Below are 27350 nucleotides of genomic sequence, written 5' to 3'. Positions count from 1 at the left end.
AGGGATGAGAATTGTGAAAAGTTTTAGTTAAAAAGTTGAGCTTCAGCCGACAGTTCTGTCAAAGTTTTATGTGAGCTCATCAGAAACTTTGGCTTGGGTATTCTCATCAGGATGCATTTCATTCTGACTTCGAAATTCAGACAATGTCTGAAATAGATTAAACTCGAGCGGCATGGCACGTACAAGTCACCAACAATACTTGATATGTTTCATTCCCAGTTGAAAAAAAGAAGAATTATAGAACTTGTAGGGGCCCTGAAGATATTAAATCCATTACAGATTATTATTTTGTAATAATATACGATATACAATGAGGCATTGGAATCTGATTTTTGGATATCACTGTAATAAATTAATACGGTACTCTATTCGTGTTCCAGAAATATGTAATATTTTATATAGCTGTTATATAGGTATGGTGAATGTGATATTTTCGAGCTCAAAATTTAAGTGTTTTTATTCTTTATTTTGTGAATTTATAGTTTGTTTCATGTTTTTTAGAAACTTTTATTATTAATCCATCCAAATTTAAAATTGTTTGTTTTATTCTAATTTATATTTTAGATTGTGATTTGGTGTAGAAATTTTAATGGACATAACCTATAATATTTGGACAATTTAAAACTAAATTAGGAAATTGAAGAAGTTTTAGGCAATAGCCTGTTTTTTCTTTTCCGATTCTTGTATTTTTTTGCTAACCTTATAAATAAATAAATAAATAAATAAATAAATAAATAAATAAATAAATAAATAAATAAATAAATAAATAATAAATAAATAATAATAAATAAATAAATAATAATAAATAAATAAATAGATAGATAAATAAATAAATAAATATCGATCAACTTTTCATCACGTGACATAACATTTTTTATTAAGTGGCTCTATTAATGTATTATTTCAGTTATATGTATATATTTTTTTATCGATTTCAGGCACTGAATATTTATCAAATTTTCAAAAGTTTTAGTATCAGAACAATGCGATGAAAGTTAACAATTTCTCATTGGAGTTTGAAAACAAAATCAAATTAATGCTACATTAAATTCGAAGGAAGTTGTTATTGAAGTTTATTCTTATGGCTTTTATCGGCAGAGATCCTTTCGGATGTTCTGCCTGGCCGTATTACCCAATGTCATTTCCTATCAACACTCAAGTTAATAGGCTATGTATTCGGTTCTTCATGTTTCCTCACTAGAAATTGCACTTCAACTACCTGAGTTTCTATTTTATAGTTTAAAATCAAGAACACTATTTTCAAACACAAATTCACATTTAAAAAACAAACAAATATAAAATGTTGATGATAATATTGAACTGAGAATTTCACATTTAAGTTATTGAAGTTAGGGAGGGAGATGAAATTCCTGTAATTTGTCTGAATTTATCATATAAATTGCATTCAAAAACTAAACTCCAGTAAGTATAGAAAGTAATGTACATTCTATACTCACTGGTAAACTCATTGAAGAGTTGATCAAAATTAAATACCTACTTAGCAACGCTCAATTATTGTACTATGTGGTCACTCATAAAATCTAGTTTCCATCCATTACTGTTCGAGAATTCATAGTGAGCCAATTTCTTAATAGTTTTTTTTATAATTTTATAAAGTTTTATGTTTTTTTTAAGTAAAAGTTTTCAAGTAAGAGGTGTTCTATGATAATATTGCTTTTATTTTTTTATCGATAAAATATTTCGTATATTTCATATTTTGAATAATTTGTACTTTTCCTTTCAGGGCATATCAGTTTCATATTCATTGACATTCGAATAGATGTCAATGGTAGTACGCATGCTCAGAAAACTAGAGCGAAATTGTTGTGATAACAAATGATGCCACAGCACAATTTTAATGTGATTAGACAGCCTGCTTATCCAATTAATAACGAAATTTCATGTTGTAATTAACATTTTGCTAATAGTGCAAGAGCTGCTGTGAGTAATAAATAATATGATTCTAGACTATCTTGTATTTAGAGAACAACTATGATTTTGTTGCTTTGTCATAAATAAGTCTAGAAGTTTTGAAAAATGTTCATACGAGATTCGCTAATAAGATTTTGGGCATATTACTAATAATTATTTTTCCCAGCAGTTATCTACTTATCGAAAGCAAACCAATTTTATACTCACTTCATTTGTTTTACTATTGTACTTTTTCCGGATTCACCAGCCCCTGTAAAACATAACAGTAGAGAAATTAGTGATTGTAGATAAAAAAGGAAGAAAAAATGCGTTACAGCAGAAGAACTTTTAGCACATTAAGAGTGACACTGAACATCATTGAATTAATATTAAGTATGTATGTGATTAATATGATACTATGTATTAAATTGAACGGCAAAACAAGATTCAAATTACATTCACAAGAAATACAGTTGACTCTCGTTAATACGAATTTGGAAAGACTTGAGAAAAGCTTCCAATCATCGTGTTGCGGTCGTTCTAGGTTTTGCAGTTCACTTTGTAAGAGTACCAGAAGATAGTATACATTGATATTCTTCAATTTATTAAGAGTTTCCCTAGGGGCCATACAGGGAGAAATATAACCCGGGATATATACATCGTATAATCCAGAGTTTCGTATTATCGATTGTTTGTATAATCAATAGTCAACTAATTGTTGATTCTTGTATATATAGATTCTAATATATCGATTCTATCACAAATATTTTTTTGCAATAAAATATATTTTCCATGATTTAATAATATATATTCATAATTGATATATTTTGAAATAATTTGAATAAACAATTTCAATAGAACAATTAAAATAGTTTGGTAGTTTCGTTTTTCGATTTTCGTTTATATTATATTAATCATATTCCTACATAGGCTAAAAACAATTTGGCAACGGTGGATAGAGTTATCTGCTTTGTCTAATGATAGACAAGGATAGCAACCCAATGCTAATCGGATGCTGAGTTTATAGTCTGAATCCTGAGCCTCACTATAGATTTATCAATCATTTGAAATTCATCATGGGATCCATTTGCCTGCATTTCACAGCATTGCTAAATAAGTTTGAATTCATTATTCTTTTATTATTTATCCTTTTATTGATTCAATGATACACAATTCTTTTTATACATGATTTGGTGGAGGATCGAAAGGCATCATTATAATAATGGTATCATAATTTATACTGGAGTATATTATTACAGCTCATAAACGTGTCATTTTGCCGAGAATCACATAACAATATTATGTCCGTGGAGTCAGCGTTACAAATCTGCTGTAGTCTAAATTTATTACATAAGAAACAATGGTGAGCTTTCAAATTACCAAGTGCTTAGATTGGGGTGAGGTTGACTTTATAAATCTTGAATGTAAAAAATCTATAAACTCTATAAACAAAATCTATAAACTCTAAATATTGATCTATAAATCAAACAAAATCTATAAACTCTCAAGATGCTCATAAATGTCAAAACTGTCAGTAGTCTACATTCAACAAGAGTTGAGCATTATTGAGTCTAATTATATTGGAGATACTCTGAAGAGGAGAAATACAAATTTAATAACTCCTTGTAGTTTTAAAACTTGACATCTTAATGCCTCGATCCGTTAAGCTGGATAGGAGTCTTGAACGCACACTTAGGTTATGTATAATAAAGTCAGGTCATAAAGTCAGTCCAAGTTATTTACAGATTCACTACAAATTCAAAGAAAGATGGACAAAGATCTCTGTCATTACTTCATAGGATACATCACTGAAATCAATTCTTTAAATTAACATTAGCAATCAGGAGAGTTTAGATTATTAACTCAGAAAGAAGAAATTTACAAATGTTGTCGATTATTTTCTATGTAACATAATATTCGAAGTACCAACAAAAATAAAAAGAGAAAATGCCAGCTCCTAAAAACTATTATACAAGGAATAAACATCCTCTAAAACGAATTTATTGAGTTGGCTGAGTTTGTCCAACAGAACACTCCAGAGTACGTATACATGAATCTTCACAAATGATAGATGAATGCACCTATTTAATAGCTAAAGGGCAAGAGATGAAGAATACATATTCAACATAAATACAGTAATAATATTCAACATACTCTCAATTACGGAATTATCTGGAATCTGAAACTCACAGATTATACTCTAAACCATAACAAACTATCTATTGATCAAGCTAGTTATGACCAAGGATAGTATACTATGATCAAGAATAGTACTACTATTCTTGGTTATGACAACCAGCAACCAGATCTGAGTATGATCAATTTGAATGGGGAAAGGATCTCGATTGTAAATTATTTTCAAAAGTTTACTAATCAAATATTTATCAGCTCGCAATGAGTGAGTTGTCCTCCTATCCTTATTTAAAGGATTGCCTAAGATTCATCTACATTCTGTCTTATTTATTTATTGATTCATTGGATAATAAACTACAATATCGAAATGAAAAAAACAGGCGCTAGCCAAAAACTTCTGTTCCTAAATTTTGTCCAATCAAATCTTCTAAGTTTTTTACCTTTTTTTTTGTTTAGTTGAGGAGTTGATATTGTGGTAATTATTCACATATTGAATGAAAAAGACTAAGAAATTGTCAAAAACCACAGATTTATTGATACTTAGAAAGACCGGTTTCGGTTATTACACCGATCAATCTCTGATGAACTAACTCACTAGTTCATAAGAGATTGACAATGGTGTAATAACCGAAACCGGTCTTTCTAACTATCAATAAATCTGTGGTTTTTGACAATTTCTTAGTCTTTTTCATTCAATAAGTTTTTTATCTTGAATTTACCTAACCTCGCAGGTAGGCCTAGTTGTTGAATTATTCTTATTAGCGATCTAACTTACTATACTAAATTCAATTTTATTTTACCACAAATTTCAAGACATTCAATATAGTTTTGACTAGAAACATTACATCTAAATTTTTATTTTGTAGGTCATGGAAACTTCAGAAACGAAATCTGAATTTCAGGATGAATATGAAAGATTCTGTAATCGGGAGTACGGTTGTCGTAAACGTAATTCAGTATTACAATGATATATTCAAAAGCAGATGATGAACAGGGAGTCCCTGATGAAAAGGTTTCAGTGTTATGTTGATTATGAGAAAATACAGAGGGAAACAATGACAGCCTCCATAGCAAACGTTCCACTAGCGACAGAACAAATAAATCCAGGAATGCATTCATTCCCACCTTCTCAACAATCGCACGAGCTTACTCTTTGTGCTTTTATCGCACCACAGAAAACAATACTTCATTATCCTATCCGTGAAATATATTAAATTGTTTCGAATTTCCCGAAAATACTTTCACACGGGAATTGCTTCCGTGCTCGAGAACGTTATGCGACTTCAGTAATAGAATAAAACAATCTTATGTGTAAGTTTTCTCTGCATAATACTGTGCTGTACGTTATTATTCAAAAGTGAGAAGAATAAATAAACAATCGTTTGAGAGTGTTCCTTGGAGAAGGACCAACAAGGCAATATCGTAATCAAATAAAAACCAATTAAACCTTATTACGATGTTGATGTACTGACGTATTTCTGAATTTGAAAAACGTTGTATACACAACCGAACGAAGAAGGGTTGGAGAAACAAGGATGGTACCAGCTGACTCAACGTGAGAAGAATGGGAAAAATCTGCTACAACACAATGTAAGCAAAACATTTATTAGCCATTACATGTTGGAGTTGTGAATATGAGCTAAGGCAAATACCAAAATGAAGGTTTTTATTGCCAAAGCTTGTACAATTTCATTTTGTTCGTGTATTGTGACTGGCTAATCCTGGTAGATTATAAAGAGGCCTACTAATTACCATGCTTGTGAATTCACTAATCCTAGGGAGATTCCATTGATAAACAAATAATGAGAGTATACGCAAATATCTTTCTCTACTCTGTTGCATATCCATACTTTTCCACTAATGAAATGAAACTTGAATTTTTAAAAACACTTATTAGGTGAAAATGCAGTTACTATTGGTAGTACATTAAGGGCCGTTTGCATAGTCAAAGCTTAAACTCGATTTAATCAGCTGGTGGCTTGAACTCAAAATGAAACACATTATAACATACTAGACTTGATACGGATTTAATCCAGTTTGAAATTAAATTTTCCTCCACCTACTTTCAAAAGTACTTACTTTACTCCCTGAAACATAATACTAAAGTGTCACTTTTTCGCTCTCGGTACTAAAAAACAGAAAAACTCCCTAGGGAGTAAAAGTGACTCCATTTAAATAACATGGGAAGCATCTCTATTTTAAAAACGTACATTTGGAATAGGACAGAAGGTCTAACCTCAGATGAGGAAGCATATAGAGTAGTCATTAAACCAACTAAATTCAATACCTCAACCAGACATTTGATCGATATATAAAATTTATGTTTGCATGCTGAAATTAAGATTACAAACTTCATATCACTATACTAAAAAAATGTATATATTTTTTCTTTTATTCCATGTTATTCAAAATATCAGCCAACGAATATTACTTATTAACTAATCAAATTTGAAACGGGAACTACATCATAGCTGTAGTTTTGGCTGTCATTGTTGTTACAACAGATAGTGCTGTCGGAGGAGAACTGTGATTACAAGCCAGCTGTTTCTGTTTACTTTTTAGATTATGTTGTAACACATTGTTTGGTCACATACGTTTTTAAAAATTATTTTATTAGCAATTTTTATAATAATGTAGGTGGAGGAAAAATGTTGTGTATATCACGAGTGAAAAATGTTTTTTCTACCTCAGGAAAATTGTTGCCCTCGGCTTCGCCTCGGGCTTCAAACTTTTCCCTCAGGGAGAAAAAACAGCACTTTTCACTATAGATATACAAATAACTATTAGTTTAAACTGTCTCTGTGCAAACGGCCCTAACAATAGTAAGTACGTTTTCACTTCATATGTGTTTTTAAAAGTTCAAGTTTCTTTCTCTACATCAACTCTCACTAGTTTTGATTTCGTTGTTACCAGAGATTCAATAGAATGAATGACATTGATTATTCCCCGTTGTTTTACATGAATATTAGAAAAGCAAGCGGATGGACATACTGTATATGCGTTGGTTATCTTGGAGGTCGATTCGACCTACAAGCATACATCAGTCGGCTATGTTTAGAAATAATGTAGATATCAATAATTCATTCTTCTCATTTAAAGTGCGGAATAGTCTTCAACAAGCTACAAAAAATGGCAGATTTGTTATTTTAAAACCCCTGTCCATCGCTTGCAATAAGATCCATCATCACTGGGCATTCACAGATTCAACTTGAATCCAAGCCAAAATCCACCAATCCATTCAGATAGATTCAATTTACGACATAGTCCGAAAGGACTTATCCGCTGGTTACTGCTTAAAAAATTGATTTAGAACTGCAGGTGGAATGGACAGTTTAATATGCACAGTAACATTTCACTTATTTATGTTTTTACGATTCAAAACGTTCTCCTACTCCTATTTATTGGGACAAAAAATACATTATTTTGACTGCTATAAATATTAAGATCCGTTTCAACTCAGAAGTCAATAAAATTGTGATTCAAACTTGTGTTAGATCTGGAAATTATTGAGTTTTGAAGAACTTACTGGTTATTCTCGAACACTAGAATGAGATAACATGGACCATAAATTCAAAATACATACAGTCTACAAGAAGAAATAATAATACTGTAGGAGAGTTAAGCCCCGCACACACACACACACACACACACACACACACACACACACACACATCGATTCTTGTTCGTACGGTATTTTGCCGTCCTTATAAAATGCTATTAGATAAAACATATGATTTTAAACAGATGATGTTTGTCAAGTTCTGTTTAATCTGATAGAATTCATAAGGACGGCAAAATACCGTACGAACAAAAATCGATGTGTGTGTGTGTGTGTGTGTGTGTGTGTGTGTGTGTGTGTGTGTGTGTGTGTGTGTGTGTGTGTGTGTGTGTGGCTTTATAAATTGAGCGAAAAAGAAACAGTCTACCCAATTTTATGTTATCCATCAAACGTTCATACAGAATAGTACCATTGAAAAAAGGTTTAAATAATCTCCCCACAATGTAACTTGTATTACGAGTTTGAAGTTTCTTAAGGGCCCCATAAACTGGGTATGTGGAAAATTCAGTGTATGTGGAAAATTGGCGAACCGCGAACCAAATTCGTGACGAATTCGGTCTTTAATCTGGATTAAAAACTTTGTTCGGTTCGTCCGACAGGGCGATATATTTTAACTATATATATTCAATATATTTTCTTCCCACAGCAGCTGCAAACTTTGAAACACTCATCTCTAGACCCCGAAAGACACTGAAGTAACGAACGGTTGTTTACTTTCCCCACTACAATGTGTGAACAAATCCTATACAAACTTGGTTCGGGGAACCAATTTCGCCGATCTAAGTTTCCTAGTGTATGGGGCCCTTTAGGATTGAGTAGCCCACATAATAATTTTTCCGAAAACCTCCAATTTCAGATACTTTTTTTGGTCAGATATTCATTCATAATGAAAGATTACACCATACCATAGGTGTTAAAACATGTATGTAACTTTATAACAAATTCATGATATTTTCTATTCACTATTCAGTGTTTTATTACATTCAATTTCATAGAGTTTTTTTATGAAAAGTGTAAGTCCGAGCAGATTTAATTTTCTCAATGATTGTAATTCAAATGCATTATTATTATTTGATAAGAGTCCCAATGTTTTTCAACAGGTAAGGGATCAAGTAATTTTAATCAGAGGTATCAAACTATGACTACTACACTAGACCTTGTATAGTTTAATGATTTTTCTTCCGATTTCACTTTCATTTGTATTACTCAAATTTGATTTCCACATTTACTGCGAATATCCCAACTTTTACTCTTTGCAATATCTAATATTCACAATATCACATAGTATGATTACCAAATTACCAATCAATAGATTCCCTTGTTAATTATCCATCAGCAATCACTAACTATATATCACTGCTATATTGCACATAAGAGAATAATTCTATTTACTTCCAAGTTTATATAAATTTACAAAAGTAATAAAGTATTTTCGTGAAAACTTTTTCCTTTGCTAGTCCCTAGTTCAATAAAATGCGCGACAGAATTTCAGATTCAACAATCATGCTTCTATCGACGATAAATAATAATAAAATATCAATTCATTTGAATGTGATGGATCAATAACAGTATCGTATGAGACGTTGATGGATTGCACTCGTTCAAAGAAAGGACTGAGAATGACGTCTTGATTCCACATCTGAGCAATTCAAACTCAGAAAATATATTGGACTAGCTACCTATGAATGATATGTCTCAATCCATGCGTGATCAATTCATTGATAGCGGGGAAAGAGATTCGACAAAACAATCATCAAATTTATTCATCTTATTCAGTATTCGTCATTTTAAAATACATGTAAAGAGTTCAAAGTTTTGGGAAAATCTGTATACGACAGGCCAACATTCAATGGTTTGCAAACTCAATAGCATTCAAATACTATTCACAACACATCAATGGGTCTGTTTTCAATTTTCTAGTTCTCTTGAGGTTTATCCTGTTTATGATAATAGAAAATTTGAATTTATGCACACTGATGGCGAAATATGAGAAACGTAAACAAGAAAAATAATTCTTCAGATAGATCAGCAGTCTGCTTATTTCAATCGATTTATATTTTACTACTGATTTGATCATTTGAACACTGCTTCTGTACGAGTTTGGATAGTGCTTAAATAAACCCAGACATCTTCTTTCAAGTTCGAAAGTTATTTCTGATGATAATGATAATTCACACCTAGTATTCTTATAAGTTGTGTGATCCCAGGTGACTGGAAAAGCACTTAATTTTTTGCCTCTATTATAATACACTATTACTGTATCTCAATATTAGAAATCATATTGAATGGGGAATGAAGATCGAGGACCAATTACAAGCGAGGTCTTAAATTGGCTCACTCCCACTAACGCCTCTAGACTCCGCCTACTCTCACCTGATTAGTCGACAATACATACTCTGAACTGTACCACCAGATGGCGACAGCTGATGGGTGACTTCCCATTCTTCTTTATCACTCTATTTTTTGAGTTTGGAAGAGGGGGATCTTATTGCCTCAACTTCACTCACATCACTTGTAATGTTTAAAAGTGTAAAAATAAAGGCACCTTCCTATTGATCTATACATACATAAAGCCTTTTTATTCTACAAGTTAATATAAAATAGCTCTGTTCGAATTTTACAAAAGTTCTGTGAAGAAATGAACAAATATCAAGGTTGAATGAAGGTAAATAATGTCGGGAATGATTAATGGGGCAGTCAGTGGGAATGATTTTGGAATGGACAGATTTAAGGGAGGGGCGATCGCATCAAAAATTTACGTTTCTGGATTATCGTTGGCTAACTTTCAATTGCATCAGCCATTAACTTATTGGTTAGCTTATGTTTGGATTGATTTCCTGTTTTTAATGGGTTCAATTCCAGTTTCTCGACTCTCCTCTTCCATTGTCTAGTTTGTAATTGAGTGAATATTTTGTTTCGATTCCCTTCGGATAAATTTTATCTTGAAAATCTTCTGGACTGCTATTTGCCAAATCTTAGGCTACAAAACTCTGCTCTCTCATTGGCTAGCTCGTTTGTAATCAGTTGGAATTCGATTACTAGAAATCAATTGGCTGACTTTTGAACCCTCTCCTCTCCTTTCTAGTTTCCTTAAAATATATATTTTTCTATTAGCTAGATAGTGATTAAGATATGTTTTATTTTTATTCCAATTACTAAGTGTTGAATCTTATCAAAAATCTCTGCTCTCACTCTCTCTCTGTCGTTGACTGGCTCATAATTGTGTAAAATTTGTGACTGTAGACTCCTATCAGCTGCCCTGTTATTAGCTAGCTTGTCATTGGTTGAACCGTAATCGACGATTTCTGGATGCACATTTGCTGATTCTCAAGCTACAAAATCTCTGTTCTCTTAATAAATAGCTTGTTTGTGATTTTTCTGTTCCTGGACTCCAATTTTTATGTTTTCTACATTAACTAGCTCGTGTCCCGACTGTTTGAATCTTTGTATTGTCAATTAACATTAGATGACTTACCTAGAGAATCTCTGCTCTCTCATTGGCTACGTCGTGATTTGTTCTCTTTATGAACCCACCATTCGCTGATTGTGGGCCTATTATTAACCTACGATATAGAACTTCGGCTCTCATAGACTAGCTTGTGATTTGCTGAGTTTTAGGAATATGTGTTCCCATTGGTTGACTCAAGAACTACAAAATCTAAACACCTTCATTATTTAGCTTGTTACTGATGCACTCTCATTATTTAGCTCTCTACTAATGGACTCTCACTGGCTGACTTATTATCTAAAGCTTATACAGTTCTTAAACAACTGGATGCTAGTGATCCAATCTTGCATATTTCTATGTTTATTGTGACTAATTACGAAATATGCTGTGTATGTTTTAATAGTTCATTCAACATTCTTTGTTACGATACTGATTCTATGTGTATTTAAAGACATGACAATTGTTTGTATATTTGACGATAACTTTTGAATGTTTTCATCAATCAACTATAAATTTTCAACACATATTCTTTGAATCATCATACATATCAAATTGGTTGGCTAACGAAATTCACTCGAGGCAAGAAATATATAAAGAGCGATAAAAAATATAATATAAAAATAGAACAATAATTGAAATCAATAAAATATCACAGGCTAAACTTTATATTCTAGATTTATGGCACGAATCATTACCATGTGCCTTTATCTTAAAATCATATGCATTCTTTTGCATGTAGCTGCGATATGCGCTTGCTAATACTTGTCGACTTGGACAATTCAATTAAAAATATGTGCTTTAAGATCAGCTTGATAAATTAGCCACTAATAATCCAAATATATATATATTAAAATCTCTAGTACTTAGTAGATTTCTTTGTATCGAATATATATTTTTATCTCAGGGTGCAAGATTCGGCACCTGACGGAATAGGTAGAGCCATTCATCTAGTGAATTAGAGCTATAACAAACTATCGCAAATTATATTGCAAAAAATTAAATATCATATGCATATGTTTTGATAGCCTAGATTTTGTACTTCTTTGATTTAATAGAAATTTCTGAAATATTGATCTATATTTTTCTTTCAATAAATACCTTTAATACTAATTTTACTTGCGCAAGTATTACTCTTATTAATTTCTTAATTTATAATAAAAACCCTTTCGGCGAGCTAGCTTTGATCATTAGATTAATTCGAAGCACTAGGGCGCCCATCACTAATTCAATATTAATCACTCACGTGTCGAAAATCTTCTTGTAAGCCGCCGATGTCGATCCAACTCCATGTGGTCCGGGAATATGGTAGCCGGAATCGTCTCTTCCAAGGGGTTATAAATTTATTTAAAAATGAAAATGACTTCTGCTTCACAATAGCATCACGAAGTCTTTTAAGAAATTTAATAATTTACTTTAACTTTAACTTTTACAAAATCATTATCAAGGTACTACGCTCTAAAATATTTGGGGTCCTCTTATGGTGGCATTTGGTTGGCGAGTGCTGGTTCTCCTTTCTCAAGTTTTACAGATCCTATTTCCGACTTTCAAATTAGCATAAAATTTAAATATCTTAGTCCTCCGCCATTTAGGTTCAAATAGATCTTACAAAAAATACCAAAATATTGCTTAGATTGTATGATTAATAATTTCTTTGCTTTCGAGCCATATCGATAACATAGACTATACAACAATTCAACATAGATTCCGAACATTTATAGAAATATATATAAATATTTTTGAATTGGCCTACAATTGCCGCCTATTAACTGCCGTTTTACTATTGGTGCATGCAAATTTTATTCGGTATTCATGCGCCTGGTACCTCTTATTTCCTGAATACATTAAATTATTTTTATTTGGTTTATTTGTTATGCTCTTTACATGCTAGCTAATATTCTATACATTAATATTAATTTCATGCTACCTAATAATTAGCCACGTGAACAGGTGTTTTTTCACATTGCACACTATTTGATTGCAATAGAGCTCTGCCAAGGGGTTTTGGTCAGATTCTACGTTTCTCGATTTGATCGATCTCTAGGTCACCGATCCGTGAATACATGTACCTAACCTCAATCTTCAAATATTTTATATAATAATCTATTTATGAGCAATAAAATTCCTTCAAATCCTTTTTAGGTTTTTGTACCATTTAGCCAGAACAAGCTGATGCTATCTAATCTTAGTTATTATCTATTTGGCGATATTAGCCAGTTACTTTATTTTCAGACCTATTACTGTTTCTGTTAGGGCTTTTTATCTACCCAAATTTAATACTTTACACGCGCCCCTGGGTTTGAATTCAAAATATTTGAGAATCACAATGTTTTTAATGAAAACCCACCCTTCAATACATCGATATACACTATACTTTATTTATAAATTATACTCTCATACTTCTATCACAGTTCGCAGACATATTTGCTGCATCTCCTTTATACCTTTATCAAATACAATAACAAATTCTTCTCCTCAACACACATAAAATATCATAAATATAAACTTCTAAACGCACTCCTCCTGACAACACTTAAACATAGTAATTTTTAAATTCGCCGCTTGCAGGGCCGCCAACCTAACTACACACATTTCATAATTCTCACAATGATTCCTTTTAGACAATAATTTCGATTCACAAAACTTCTGGGCTTATATCTTATAGTATTCCTTAGGTCTTAATATAAATAATTTTCTATACATCAGGTACAATACTTTTCTTTTGCTAATGGCTCTTTGGTTTTTTGGTAGCTTGTATTCACTTTAGGTTTTTTCAGGTAACAAACGTGGCATAATTAAAAGTAATAAATATAAAACATATAAATAAATATACCGACATTAATAAATATAATAAATAACAATAATAAATAACAATAATAAATAACAATAATAAATAACAATTTTGGGGTAACCATACTTTTTCATAATCATATGTTTGCAGGTATTACATATTTGATTCAGGTGGCCTTGCCCAGCTGGTCACTGGCTCTACAGAATTTGCTGTCGACTTTCATAATTAACCTAACTGCTGCATTTTTTCTCTTTAAAGGTAATTTACAAATTTTAAATATACTATCCCCGCTTGTGTCCTTTTTTAGTGGATGTAGCTAATTTAATTACACATTTAAAAATTATTCTTTTTCTTATTGCAGGCTTCTAACGGCTGGAAGGAATTAAAACACTGGATTGTTGCCATGCGGTCCTATGCCAAGATTAAATTTATTAAGGAAGGTTAGTAATCGGTTTGATAATAATGTTTTCCTTGATTTCTTATCATATTTATTTCAAATTCTGTGATATGGCTTAATATTGGCTACATTTTCCCACCAAACAATGTGCGTGTTCTCACTCTCTTGTAACTGAACTGTGTTATGCTGCGATATGGCTACTATAGTGAATGGCCCTGAATAAATTAAAAAGAATTTGCGAGTTACTTTCTCCAAAGCATTTGATAACCTGTGGCTCTTTACTAAAACTTCATCTCCAACGTTATATGAAAATATTTTATATGCTCGGTCGTGGAATCTCTTTCTGCTATTTGCCTTCTGCTCTAGCTTTAACCTTACTAGATGATGGATATTAGGGTTTGTTAACTTATTCACTTCTGAGCTTGGAAAATCAATTAATTTTTCGATAAATGTATTGTTCCTTTTACCGAATATGATTTCGTAAGGCGTACGACCGGTGCTTTCATTTAGGCTATTATTATAGCATTCTTCTAAAAATGGTATATACCTAACCCATTGTTGGTGTTTTTCATTACAGTACGTCCGCATAAAACGAGAGATCTCTGCCATACGTCGCTCTACCGGATTAGCGCTGGGGCTGTAAAGAGATGTCCTCGACCATTTAATATTAGCCAGGTGAAGTATTTCTTTCCACTGCTTGCTACAAAAATAGGTTGCGTTGTCTGATAGTACTCGTTTGGGCTTTCCTACTTCACTTGTCCATCTTTCCGTTATGCATCGGGCCAAAACTTCTCCGGTCAATTTACCTATGGGAAATAGCATGGTATATTTTGAAAAAACACATGTAAGCACGAATATGTATTTTTTTCCGTATTGCGCCATGGGCAATGGACCATATATATCCGCTGATATCAATTCCAATGGTGCGCTGGGGAGAATGGGATTCATTTCACCCCTGATATGGTATCGCGGGTATTTGGCTTTCTGGCATATATCGCAAGTTTTCACTATTTTGGCCACTTTTTTATGCATGCTTTTAAAATAACAGCTTTCTTTTAGTAGGTGGAGGGTCTTCGTAGTTCCAAAATGTCCAATGCGTTCGTGAGCTTCTTTTATCAAATCTGTTTCCATATTAGCGGGGATGATTAGGCGCCAGTCGTAAGTATTTTTAGCCGGTCGGTGGAACATAAATCCTTTGTAGCGGGTATACTGTCGCAGGTAGTCGGGCGGTTCGGCAGCTCCTTCTTCCATCAGTTCGCGGATCCGGGACAGTCTTGGGTCTTCATATTGGGCGATACGGATTCTTTCAGGTGTTAACATGGCAGTATGAATTCGTGGTTGGATGTTGGGAGGATATGGTATGCTTTCTCCACTCTTTACGGCGAAACATCTCAGGTTGGTATCTTGACAATATGTAGCGTCTATTTCCCTGGATAGAAAGTCGGCGGTCTGATTTTTCTTTCCTGGCAGATGGGTCAATTCGATATCGTATTCTTGAAGCGCAAGAAACCATCTAGATAAGCGGTTGTGATTCAATTTGGCTGTTTTGAAAAATGTTAAGGCTTTGTGGTCGGTATTGATAAATATCTTATTGCCGAGTAACAATGTCCGGTACTTAATACATACTTCCACAATACTCAACAACTCTTTTTCAGTCACAGAATAACGACGCTGGGCTGGATTGAGTGTCTTACTGAAAAATGCCAACACTCCTTTCTCTCCTTGCTCATCTTCTTGGAAAATCTCTGCGCCTATCGCGTAATCTGATGCATCGACATTCAAGAAAAAAGGTTTCTTTAGGTTAGGGTGTTTCAACACGACGGAATTTAGGAAAGCTTCTTTTAGTTGCTGGAATATGATCTCTTCTTTGTTAGTCCAAATCCAAGGCTTGGTACTAGACAGTATATGACTGAGTTGAGCAGTGTAGTGTGACATTTGTTTATTAAAACGGCGGTAGAATTGTAAAAATCCAATAAACTTTTGTAATTGTTTACGGTTGGTTGGTGATGGAAATTGTCTGATGGCTAATAATTTGTCCGGGTCCTGTGATATGCCAGTAGGTGTGATTATGTGTCCTAGATATTTCACCTCTCTCGCAAAAAATTCGCACTTAGATAGTTTGAGTTTCAATCCGCAATTTATCAATCTATCAAATACTATATCTAAATGCTGGCAATGTTCACGTATATTCTGTGAGGCTATTAATCCATCGTCCACGTATAATGTACAGTAGTCTCTGATATCGTCTCCTAGCGCCTGTCTCAAACATCGTATGAATATAGCCATAGCATTTCTTAATCCAAACGCTAAACGAGTGAACCTATAATTGCGTCCATTAAACAGGAAGGATAAATAATCGCGCGATTCCGGTGCTACTTGGACTTGCCAATATCCTGCGCTCAAATCTACCGTTGAATATATGGTCTTGCCATGGAAAGTTTGCATAACTTGTTCAATTTGGTCTGGTCCTTCTCGGTCATCATCCAATATGCGGTTCAAGGCGCGAGCATCCAGACAGAGTCTCACTGTTCCATCCTTTTTGGCTACACACACAATCGGCAAACTATAGGGTGCTGTGGATTCTTCTATAATTCCTAGTTGTTCCATGCGAGATATTTCTGCTATGGCGGCGGATCGATAGGTGAAAGGTATGGGGTATGATTTGCGGTAATACGTGTCGTGTGGTTTAACGTTGAGTGAACATTTGAAGTGAGTAGCTAGGCCAGGTTGTTCGGAAAAAACGTCTGCATTTTTACGGAATACTTGAATTATTTCCTGTCTAGTGTCAGGGTGCCAATCGGTACGTTGATGAATTCTGTTTATCAGTATCTCTAACAATTCTTCGGTACTAGAGTCGGCTCTTGACGGTGCTCGGTCCTTCGTTGTTAGGCTTAGTACCTCCATACACTCCATAGCATTTTCCATTCCGTGGATACCCCACTCCCTCGGCACGCCTTCCATGTAGTGAGCGAAATGTACCTCAGCGATTCCTTCAGTGCGTTTCTTCAGATCAAGGGGTACTATAACTTCGTATGCTTCGGTTTCGGTAAATGCATGAAATTTCGAGGTTTGGAAATTTAAACAGGCCTGGAAGTGTTGTAGAAAATCTGTACCTATTATTATGTGCGGACCGGAAACAGGTAATACAAGAAATGTATATGCGAATCGTTGTTGTTGAAGATTTATTTCCAGTAAACATTGAGTAGTTATATGTATTCGCCGTCCTGGACTGATACCTGATACATATACGTTGGTTAACGGTAGAGTAGCTAATTTTGTTTTTTCTTTCAGACGTTGAAATATGTCTGTTTGTATGAGGCTACATTGTGAACCACTATCTACTAATGCTTGAACCTTCATTCCATATATTTCTATATCGATATACGCTTGCATTTGGATATCCGGTAGCCTGCTTTCTTTTTCCGTTTCTTCTAACAAAGTCTCCGGTAAATCATTTCTGAATGTGGTGTATGATGTTGAAATATCCTGCTTTTCTTGGTTTGTTTCACTTGAGCTTGTGCTTGCTGTATCGGGGGTATCATATAGTCATGGTTTATTAGCTGTAGTTTTCTGTATATCTGGTGGCGGGTCGTTGGGTGTTGGGTTCCGGGTTTTTTGTTGATTCAATCCTATTGCATGTGCTAATGTATAATTTGTACTTACTTGTTGAGGTGGCGGTTTATAATTTCTGTTGTAATTGTTTTGTGTGTGATTATTATGTGAGTTTAATCGATCACGGCCATCATAGTGATTCTTACGATTGCTCTGCTGGGCATAGTGGTTGGTTGTGCGATTTTGAAATTTTTCATTATTCCAGTTACCATTTTGCCTGTGCTCATAGCGGCGTTCAAATTGAGGAGCAGATCGGTAGCGATCATATGATACCGGTTCATAATTTTGGCTGTTATACTGATTAAATTTTGAGTTATGTTGATTTGGTGCGTATCTCTGGTCTGAACGGTGGTTTGATATTGCCATCACAGACTGTATGCCATATAAATGATTTATCAGCTGCTTGCAATCAGTAATGGGTTGTGTGGCGAGTGCCATTCTAACTTGATACGGTAGCTTCTTTAAAATAATACTTGCTAATGCCGATTCATTAATGGGCTCGCTCAATTGAGAATTTTTAAACTGTAGGGCAGTGACGAAAGTGGTACATGCACCGTCTAAGTTAGGGTTGAAATCGCATGATATAATGTCCGCTAGCACGTCCAACTGTTTACTTCTGCTCCAATACTGTTCCAGGAAGACAGCTACAAACTCATCCAATGATGTAAATTCATGGGCTCTACTCCGAAAGAACATCAGGGGTTCGCCAATCAATAAATTAGTCAAACGAAGACGCCAAAAATTCCAAGAGGTAGGTGCAAGAGTTTGTACTAATTTTATCTGATCAATGAATGGTTGAGGTTGCAAATGGCGATCAGTATTATCAAATTTTCCTAGTCCTTGTAATATACTATGTACGTTGAGGTTGTCTGTTTGAATCCCTTGAGGTCGTTGTTGAATATGATTTTCTAATGCTGTTATTTTTTCCTGTGTTATCTGCCATTGACTATTATGTGTAATTTTATTTGCGTTTATTTCTTGATTTAATTGAGTCAGAGTGGATTTTTGAATTAGTAGAGTTCCGTTTAAAGCTTTACAGGTTTCTGTATTTTGATTGATGCTACCTTGCAGTTGGTTCATTTTTGTGGACATATTAATCTGTTTATTTTGTATTTCTTTAATACTGTTAATATTTTTGTCAACTGTAGTTGTTAATGTTTGATTGGCAACGGTAATTTGTTTGTGGATTTCTTGGTGGCAATCGGCCTTAATGTTATTGGTTATATCCTGAATGGGTGTAGTGATTTGTGTGGTTAGGTTATCTATCCTTTCATTGAGTTCACATGTAACCGTATCCAACCTTTCCGATAATCCTGCCGTAACTTTATCCTGACTTTCTTTTTGTAGGGTTATCATTGCTTTTAATTCTTCCCTATGATTCTCTACTTTAGTTTCAATATTATCCAACCGTTGTTCTACTGATTTTATAGCGCCTGCGGTCTCTTTCATGCCCTGTTCCACTGTTTGTTTATTTTCCTCTTTTACTGTAGCAATCTCTTTTTTAATCTCCTGCATCATATTATCCATTGTTTTTTGTAACATAATATTGAAAGTACTGCTAGTTTGTTCCATTATTACCTTTTGAAGCGGATCTAACTCTGTGATTGAAAATATACTTTGTTTGCTCAGGTGTGACTCGGCCTCCGGCGATGCGGGTTCTGCAGGCTGCTCCTCGCCCCCTTCAAAGTTGATCTCTGCTATCCGTTGATTCAATGGTGTGTCAGCGGCGTCGATTCGAGTGGATGATAGAGGTTGCAGACCTGGTGGATCGAAGACTATCGACCCGACGCTTCCTGGTTCCCTTTCTCGTGGCGTATTGGCATCTACCGTGGTGGGGTTTGATGTGCTTGGAGTCGACAAAGTGGGATCTGTGCAACCGCCGTACATATATGAAACTTCAGAGTTTGCGGGAGTGTGATTCATTATGTCAAATATGATAAATGCTAATTAAAAAGTGATAAAATGATAAGCGAAAATGCTTAAAAAAGAGACACAAACCGGGACTTACAGTGAAACAGTGATGTGTAAAGTGTTTGGATACTCATACAACAAGGTATTTATACTTAAGTTTTTTATAATGCTCTAGCGCCCCCAATGTTTTGTTTTAATTTATTCTTGGCTAGTTTACAGGCTGTGACTTATTTTCCAACCGGCTTAAACACATAATATATTTTTGACTAGAAAGTAATAGCAGTTTAGGCTTATAAAATATAATCTCTCTCTATAAACATGTATTTTTTACAGTACTAATAATATAAAATTTTCTTTAAAACATATAATTTCTCTTATTTAAAGCTATTGATTCCCCAAAAAGTAATACAAATTTCACTTCGCCAGTTTTCCTCAAAACTCGTATAAGTTATCTATAATTTTCAATATGGTTATTGACTTAATTTCAAATAATTATTCAATGAGCTTGGCTCTCATCATCAGTCCCACGTTGGTACGGCATGTTTTATGTCACGTTATTCTTTATATTTAAATAACGATTAGCCTCCTGCTTGGCATCAGTCGGTAAAGCATGAGATTTGATATAATTATATAATTAGGTCGTGGTTTTCTAATAGTATTCAGTCTTAAAAAATCTTGATAGGCCTAGGTATGGGCTTCTCCTATAACTCTTGTAATTCAATAAAAAATAAATATATATAAATATGATACTTATACAATAGTGTTGAGGAATAATAAATAAATTGCACACCATAAACGTTTCATACATATATTACACAAATAATGCAAAAAATAAATCGAGGCAAAAAATATATAAAGAGCGATAAAAAATATAATATAAAAATAGAACAATAATTGAAATCAATAAAATATCACAGGCTAAACTTTATATTCTAGATTTATGGCACGAATCATTACCATGTGCCTTTATCTTAAAATCATATGCATTCTTTTGCATGTAGCTGCGATATGCGCTTGCTAATACTTGTCGACTTGGACAATTCAATTAAAAATATGTGCTTTAAGATCAGCTTGATAAATTAGCCACTAATAATCCAAATATATATATATATAAAAATCTCTAGTACTTAGTAGATTTCTTTGTATCGAATATATATTTTTATCTCAGGGTGCAAGATTCGGCACCTGACGGAATAGGTAGAGCCATTCATCTAGTGAATTAGAGCTATAACAAACTATCGCAAATTATATTGCAAAAATTAAATATCATATGCATATGTTTTAATAGCCTAGATTTTGTACTTCTTTGATTTAATAGAAATTTCTGAAATATTGATCTATATTTTTCTTTCAATAAATACCTTTAATACTAATTTTACTTGCGCAAGTATTACTCTTATTAATTTCTTAATTTATAATAAAAACCCTTTCGGCGAGCTAGCTTTGATCATTAGATTAATTCGAAGCACTAGGGCGCCCATCACTAATTCAATATTAATCACTCACGTGTCGAAAATCTTCTTGTAAGCCGCCGATGTCGATCCAACTCCATGTGGTCCGGGAATATGGTAGCCGGAATCGTCTCTTCCAAGGGGTTATAAATTTATTTAAAAATGAAAATGACTTCTGCTTCACAATAGCATCACGAAGTCTTTTAAGAAATTTAATAATTTACTTTAACTTTAACTTTTACAAAATCATTATCAAGGTACTACGCTCTAAAATATTTGGGGTCCTCTTATGGTGGCATTTGGTTGGCGAGTGCTGGTTCTCCTTTCTCAAGTTTTACAGATCCTATTTCCGACTTTCAAATTAGCATAAAATTTAAATATCTTAGTCCTCCGCCATTTAGGTTCAAATAGATCTTACAAAAAATACCAAAATATTGCTTAGATTGTATGATTAATAATTTCTTTGCTTTCGAGCCATATCGATAACATAGACTATACAACAATTCAACATAGATTCCGAACATTTATAGAAATATATATAAATATTTTTGAATTGGCCTACAATTGCCGCCTATTAACTGCCGTTTTACTATTGGTGCATGCAAATTTTATTCGGTATTCATGCGCCTGGTACCTCTTATTTCCTGAATACATTAAATTATTTTTATTTGGTTTATTTGTTATGCTCTTTACATGCTAGCTAATATTCTATACATTAATATTAATTTCATGCTACCTAATAATTAGCCACGTGAACAGGTGTTTTTTCACATTGCACACCATCTGATTGCAATAAAGCTCTGCCAAGGGGTTTTGGTCAGATTCTACGTTTCTCGGTTTGATCGATCTCTAGGTCACCGATCCGTGAATACATGTACATAACCTCAATCTTCAAATATTTTATATAATAATCTATTTATGAGCAATAAAATTCCTTCAAATCCTTTTTAGGTTTTTGTACCGTTTAGCCAGAACAAGCTGATGCTATCTAATCTTAGTTATTATCTATTTGGCGATATTAGCCAGTTACTTTATTTTCAGACCTATTACTGTTTCTGTTAGGAATTTTTATCTACCCAAATTTAATACTTTACAATACATATAGAGAACATTTATGGTATGTTTACAGTTCAATATTTTTATTAAGTGAATCTCATAAGATATTCGATAAAACTGCTAATAAATTTTACAGGTAAGACCCGTCTATTTGGAGATACTCTAAAACGAATAATGCACTAATATCCTCCAATAGGACAAATAATATTTAGTAGAAAAATCCATACCAACCGTTGAGCATTGGCAAGAAAAAAAACATTCAGCACTCAAGTTAAGCACCGCATACATACACACACACACACATAGATTTTTGTTCGTACGGTATTTTGCTATCCTTATAAATTATATTAGATTAAACTGATGATTTCTAAAAGATGATGTTTGTCTGGTTCCTTTTAATCTGATAGGATTCATAAGGATGGCAAAATATCGTACGAAAAAAATCGATGTGTGTTTGTGCGGTGCTTAACATTGATATGAAAGAAATACATTTCTGACAAATGTATAGATTTGTAAGGCACTACAACTTCTCAAGTTATAGTGAGCGTTAGGTATGATTTACGCTAATAGCTGGTTAGGAAAAGACCAGGAACTAACTACTCGAACAATCAATCATTGAACACAGAGTAATTTATTCATCGGCTGTAATGCACCAGTCAATAATTCAACAAGAGTAACCTATAGGAGCACTCGGCTCAAGCTTCCATGCAATAATAACACAATTGGTGATGATACACCGTGGAAAACTGACCTCAGACAAAAGCTATTGAACTCTTCAATTTTTAAACGGTGCTTTTATGGAACTACAATCATCACTCAACTATTCAACACCAGCCGATACAGCAGAGGCGGTTTTCAGTTCCTCGTAAACGAGCCATCCTCACAGAGTAGGCTACATAGAATGATATTATACTATCTGCCTGTCCTATACGAATGATTGATTGACTTCAATTTCCCCGTGCATCCTAACCTATTATATTAAGCGAGCAATTTCTGTATTTTTATATCTGGTTATTTATATTTATATCTGGTTATTTATGTTCAACGGATCTCGAAAACGGCTCTAACGATTTTCACGAAATTTGGTACATATTAGGTTTATGATATAAAAATACGATTGCACTAGGTCTCATCCTTGGGAAAACTCGCTGAACGACATTAAAAGAATAATTCATCCTTGGCAAACAGCTGAGACTTTTATCGTCTGCGGATAGTAAAAAAGTGAGTGATGTGATTTTTCACATACTCACTCAGTATGTGAAAAATCAAAATATCGCATCCCCGAAATTCATAAGATGACGTATAGCCAGCTGTGAAATATAAACACGATCATTTTAGAGAATTGTGTTCTGTTTATCAATAAATGAAAATAACGTGCGAAGCTCGGTGCCCCGATATTATCCTATAAAATATACAATACTTGAACATGGTCAAATCATGTACGGTTTACAACGATGCATCAACATATTTATCCTGTTATATTAAGCGTGTAATTTCTGTATGTATGTTTATATTTTTATCTCTGGTTATCTGATTATTTTTAAAAAACACTTATTGACATCGGCTGCTTTTAAATTAATAAAACAAAATAAATCTTATAGCACCCTTTATTCTTTAAAAAACATTAAAATAGTTGAACAACTAGTTTCGGTTTACACCATCTTCAGGTTCTAAAATAAAATTATTATTATTATTAGTTCAACTATTTTAATGTTTTTTAAAGAATAAAGGGTGCTATAAGATTTATTTTGTTTCACTGATTATTTTTATATCTGGTTATTTATGTTCAACGGATCTCGAAAACGGCTCTAACAATTTTCACGAAATTTGGAACATAGTAGGTTTATGATATAAAAATTCGATTGCACTAGGTCTCATCCTTGGGAAAACTCGCTGAACGACATTAAAAGGATAATTCATCCTTGGCTGAAACAGCTGAGACATTGTCTCGTCTGTCGTCTGTGGATAGTAAAAAGTGAGCGAGTGATTCTGTGGAAAATCAAAATATCGCATCCCCGAAATTCATAAGCAGACGTATAGCTAGCTGTAAAATATAAACACGATCATTTTAGAGAATTATTGTGCTCTGTTCATCAATAAATAAAAATAACGAGCGAAGCTCGGTGCCCCGATATTAATTTCTAAAGCCCCACACACTCATCGATATTTGAATCAATTTTTGCTATTAGAAAAAACAACTAGCAGTCAGATCGTGATGTAATAATAAGCAGTTCGTGATGGAAAACAACATTGAAGAATAGATTTTTGTTCGTACGGTATTTTGCCGTCCTCATAAATTCCATTATATTAAACAATTTAACAGATGATTTCAAACAGATTATGTTTGTCAAGTTCAATTTAATCTAATAGAATTCATAAGGCTGGTAAAATATCGTACGAACAAAGATCGATATGTGTGTGTGCGGTGCTTTAGGCGATAGTTTCTATCGATAATTCCAGTACACACTTGTGAAGCATACCCGGCTTGACCATGTTCAAATGACTTGAATAAGGTTGGTATAACATGGCTTGGGAACTAATTATCAATTATTAAATAACACATCAAAGTTATCTAGTTATAGAAATACGAAAGCAATGCTTAATAGTGGATGGTTGTAGGCTACTTCCCAGGTAAGTAAGAATAGAAGGAGGAATCCTGATTCTTATAGTAGGTAGCTAGGTAGTCATAGTAGGTACTCATAGCAGTAGTACTTCTCAAGTAGGTAGCAATAGAAGTTAGAATTCTGCTTCTAACTCAATTGAAGTTTCATGCGAAAACGATAATACGAGGGCTGTCCCAAAACTATCCAACCTAAACATGAAAGTGGAAATTCTCGCACTGAACAACCCGACATGGACCAACTGTAAGATAGAACTACCCATGTAAACAGGCTAAAATCTTGATGAGTCACTTTTAAAATATGGCGAAAATGATACAACATACCTTTTTCAATAGAGTCGTTAACCTCATGGTTAGGACGGGAATATTGCAGATTGGCCTCGTAGTATAATATTTATTGATTTTGATCAGTCACAGGAACATGTCTAGTTTCATTGGAAGAATCAAGAGTGTCAAAAATACATCACTAAACTAATATATTAACGTTGAAGCGTGTGGAATTTTAATAGGTCGGAATAAAATTAGGGCACACCATAACTTAATTATTGGCCTATTCGATTTCCAATGACTGGATTGATTTTCAATGAGTACAATTAAAATTTCACAGTAGAAAAGTTGATGAGTTTAAGTCAGTTGATTGAAGCAAATCAATTCGATTTCTATAGTACGAAACAAAACTAATGTTATTTAACAGTTGATTGATATCAGTCGATTGCATTAAATTAATTCAACTACAAGTATATCCTATTATATTAAGCACTCCTGACGGCACTCAGCCAAGGAGAAAATGCTGACAATAAAAATGTATTAACATTTACTTGATTATTTTCTAAAATGTAATGAAATTTCGTTCAATAAAAGCATTTATTGATTATTTATTTATTATATTAAGCAAGCAAATTCTGTATTTATATATCTGGTTATTTATGTTTAACGGATCTCGAAAACGGCTCTAACGATTTTTACGAAATTTGGAACATAGTAGGTTTATGATATAAAGATTCGATTGCTCTAGGTCTCATCCTTGGGAAAACTCGCTGAACGACATTAAAAGGATAATTCATCCACGGCTGAAACAGCTGTGGATAGTAAAAAAGTGAATATGTGAAAAATCAAAATATCGCATCCCCGAAATTCATAAGATGACGTATAGCCAGCTGTGAAATATAAATACGATTATTTTAGAGAATAATTGTGTTCTGTTCATCAATAAATAAAAATAACGAACGAAGCTCGGTGCCCCGATATTATTCGATAGTAGCAGCTAATAGCATTAATAGCTAGAACCTTCAAAGTGATTGAAATTGCGGTATCCTAGATTGGTAGAAGCCAGTACCTTAGAGTACCTTAGGTACTCATAGTACCTATGATTTGATTTGGTTGGTCATTAGTTGATTGAAGTTTATTGAGGTACAATTAAAAAATCGTTAAAATAAATTGAATATCAATTTTATGGTAGAAATGCCTAAAAACGGTTTTCAAAACGTATTCTAAGAGATTTCATAGTCGAAGCTAACGGACCCTCTCCTCCGAAACTACTTGACACCACATTCCACTGAACAATTTTACTTCAAGCCCAAGGGTACGAACAGAACGGTCACGTCGATGTTCGGCTTTCAGTGTAGGTAGCGCTCGACCTTCATGTAACCCAATCAAATATTGTAAAGCATGGGAGTGAATAGTACTTGAACTGGGTCAATTTAAACTTTTCGGTTTTTCCAAGTAGCTCCGCGATTCACCACGATGACATCTGAATGTTTTCATCATCAACAGCTGATTAGCGACATCGATAGAAACCGGAAGCTCCACCGCTACTACCCACTCGTTCTGTTCGCACTTTCATAGATAGTATTGATTCAGATAGTAGTGATTCACTCCTTGGATAGTATCATAATATTGGGATTAGAATTATAATGTTTAGCAAACTTTTGAATTTGATATCTGTATTTGTTAACTCCTCTGCAAATCATTGACAATCTAAAAATTTATTATTATTACTCCTAAATTACGTAAACTTACGTAATAAAGATTTATTCGTCGTAAAAGTCCTTGGGCGTTGGAAATAAATGGTATGATGATGATATGAATAGACCTAGAGTTATAGGTGGATTCCATACCACTGTGAAAATAATGATTTCGAAGATCATAGCAAATAGCACAGTGAAAAGGTAGCATTATTAGATGACTTATGTTATCTTTTCTCAATGCTAGAAGTTAGAGAAGTCTCAAGCTCCACATGAATGGTAGAGCGACATTTTTTACATTATCTGTCCACTAACAATAAGCTGCAATGTTCAATATTGTATGTGGCTTATAAATGACAAATGTTTGCTTCATGATACATCAATGAAAAAATAGAGATTTGTCGATACCAGATAAAGAATATTCTAGCATGAAATGATGAATGACTAACAAAGTTTTCTCCAATTCAGGAAATTCAACATTTTCCTGTAAAATTATCTGA

General features: G+C 33.5%; 1 protein-coding gene across 1 annotated transcript in view; it reads right to left on the bottom strand.

The window, feature by feature from the left end:
• The window catches only part of LOC111061900 (guanine nucleotide-binding protein G(o) subunit alpha), a 131785-nt gene that overhangs the window by 86976 nt on the left and 17459 nt on the right, over positions 1–27350 (bottom strand). Inside the window, exon 2 of the mRNA XM_039421857.1 lies at positions 2140–2182. Within this exon, the coding sequence (XP_039277791.1) occupies positions 2140–2182 (43 nt within the window). The remainder of the gene's footprint in view (positions 1–2139; positions 2183–27350) is intronic.

This window comes from Nilaparvata lugens, chromosome 2, assembly GCF_014356525.2.
Source record: "Nilaparvata lugens isolate BPH chromosome 2, ASM1435652v1, whole genome shotgun sequence".
NCBI classification, from domain to species: Eukaryota; Metazoa; Arthropoda; class Insecta; order Hemiptera; family Delphacidae; genus Nilaparvata; species Nilaparvata lugens.
The sequence above is the reverse complement of the archived record's forward strand: the minus strand, read 5'-3'. Positions and strand labels throughout refer to the sequence as shown.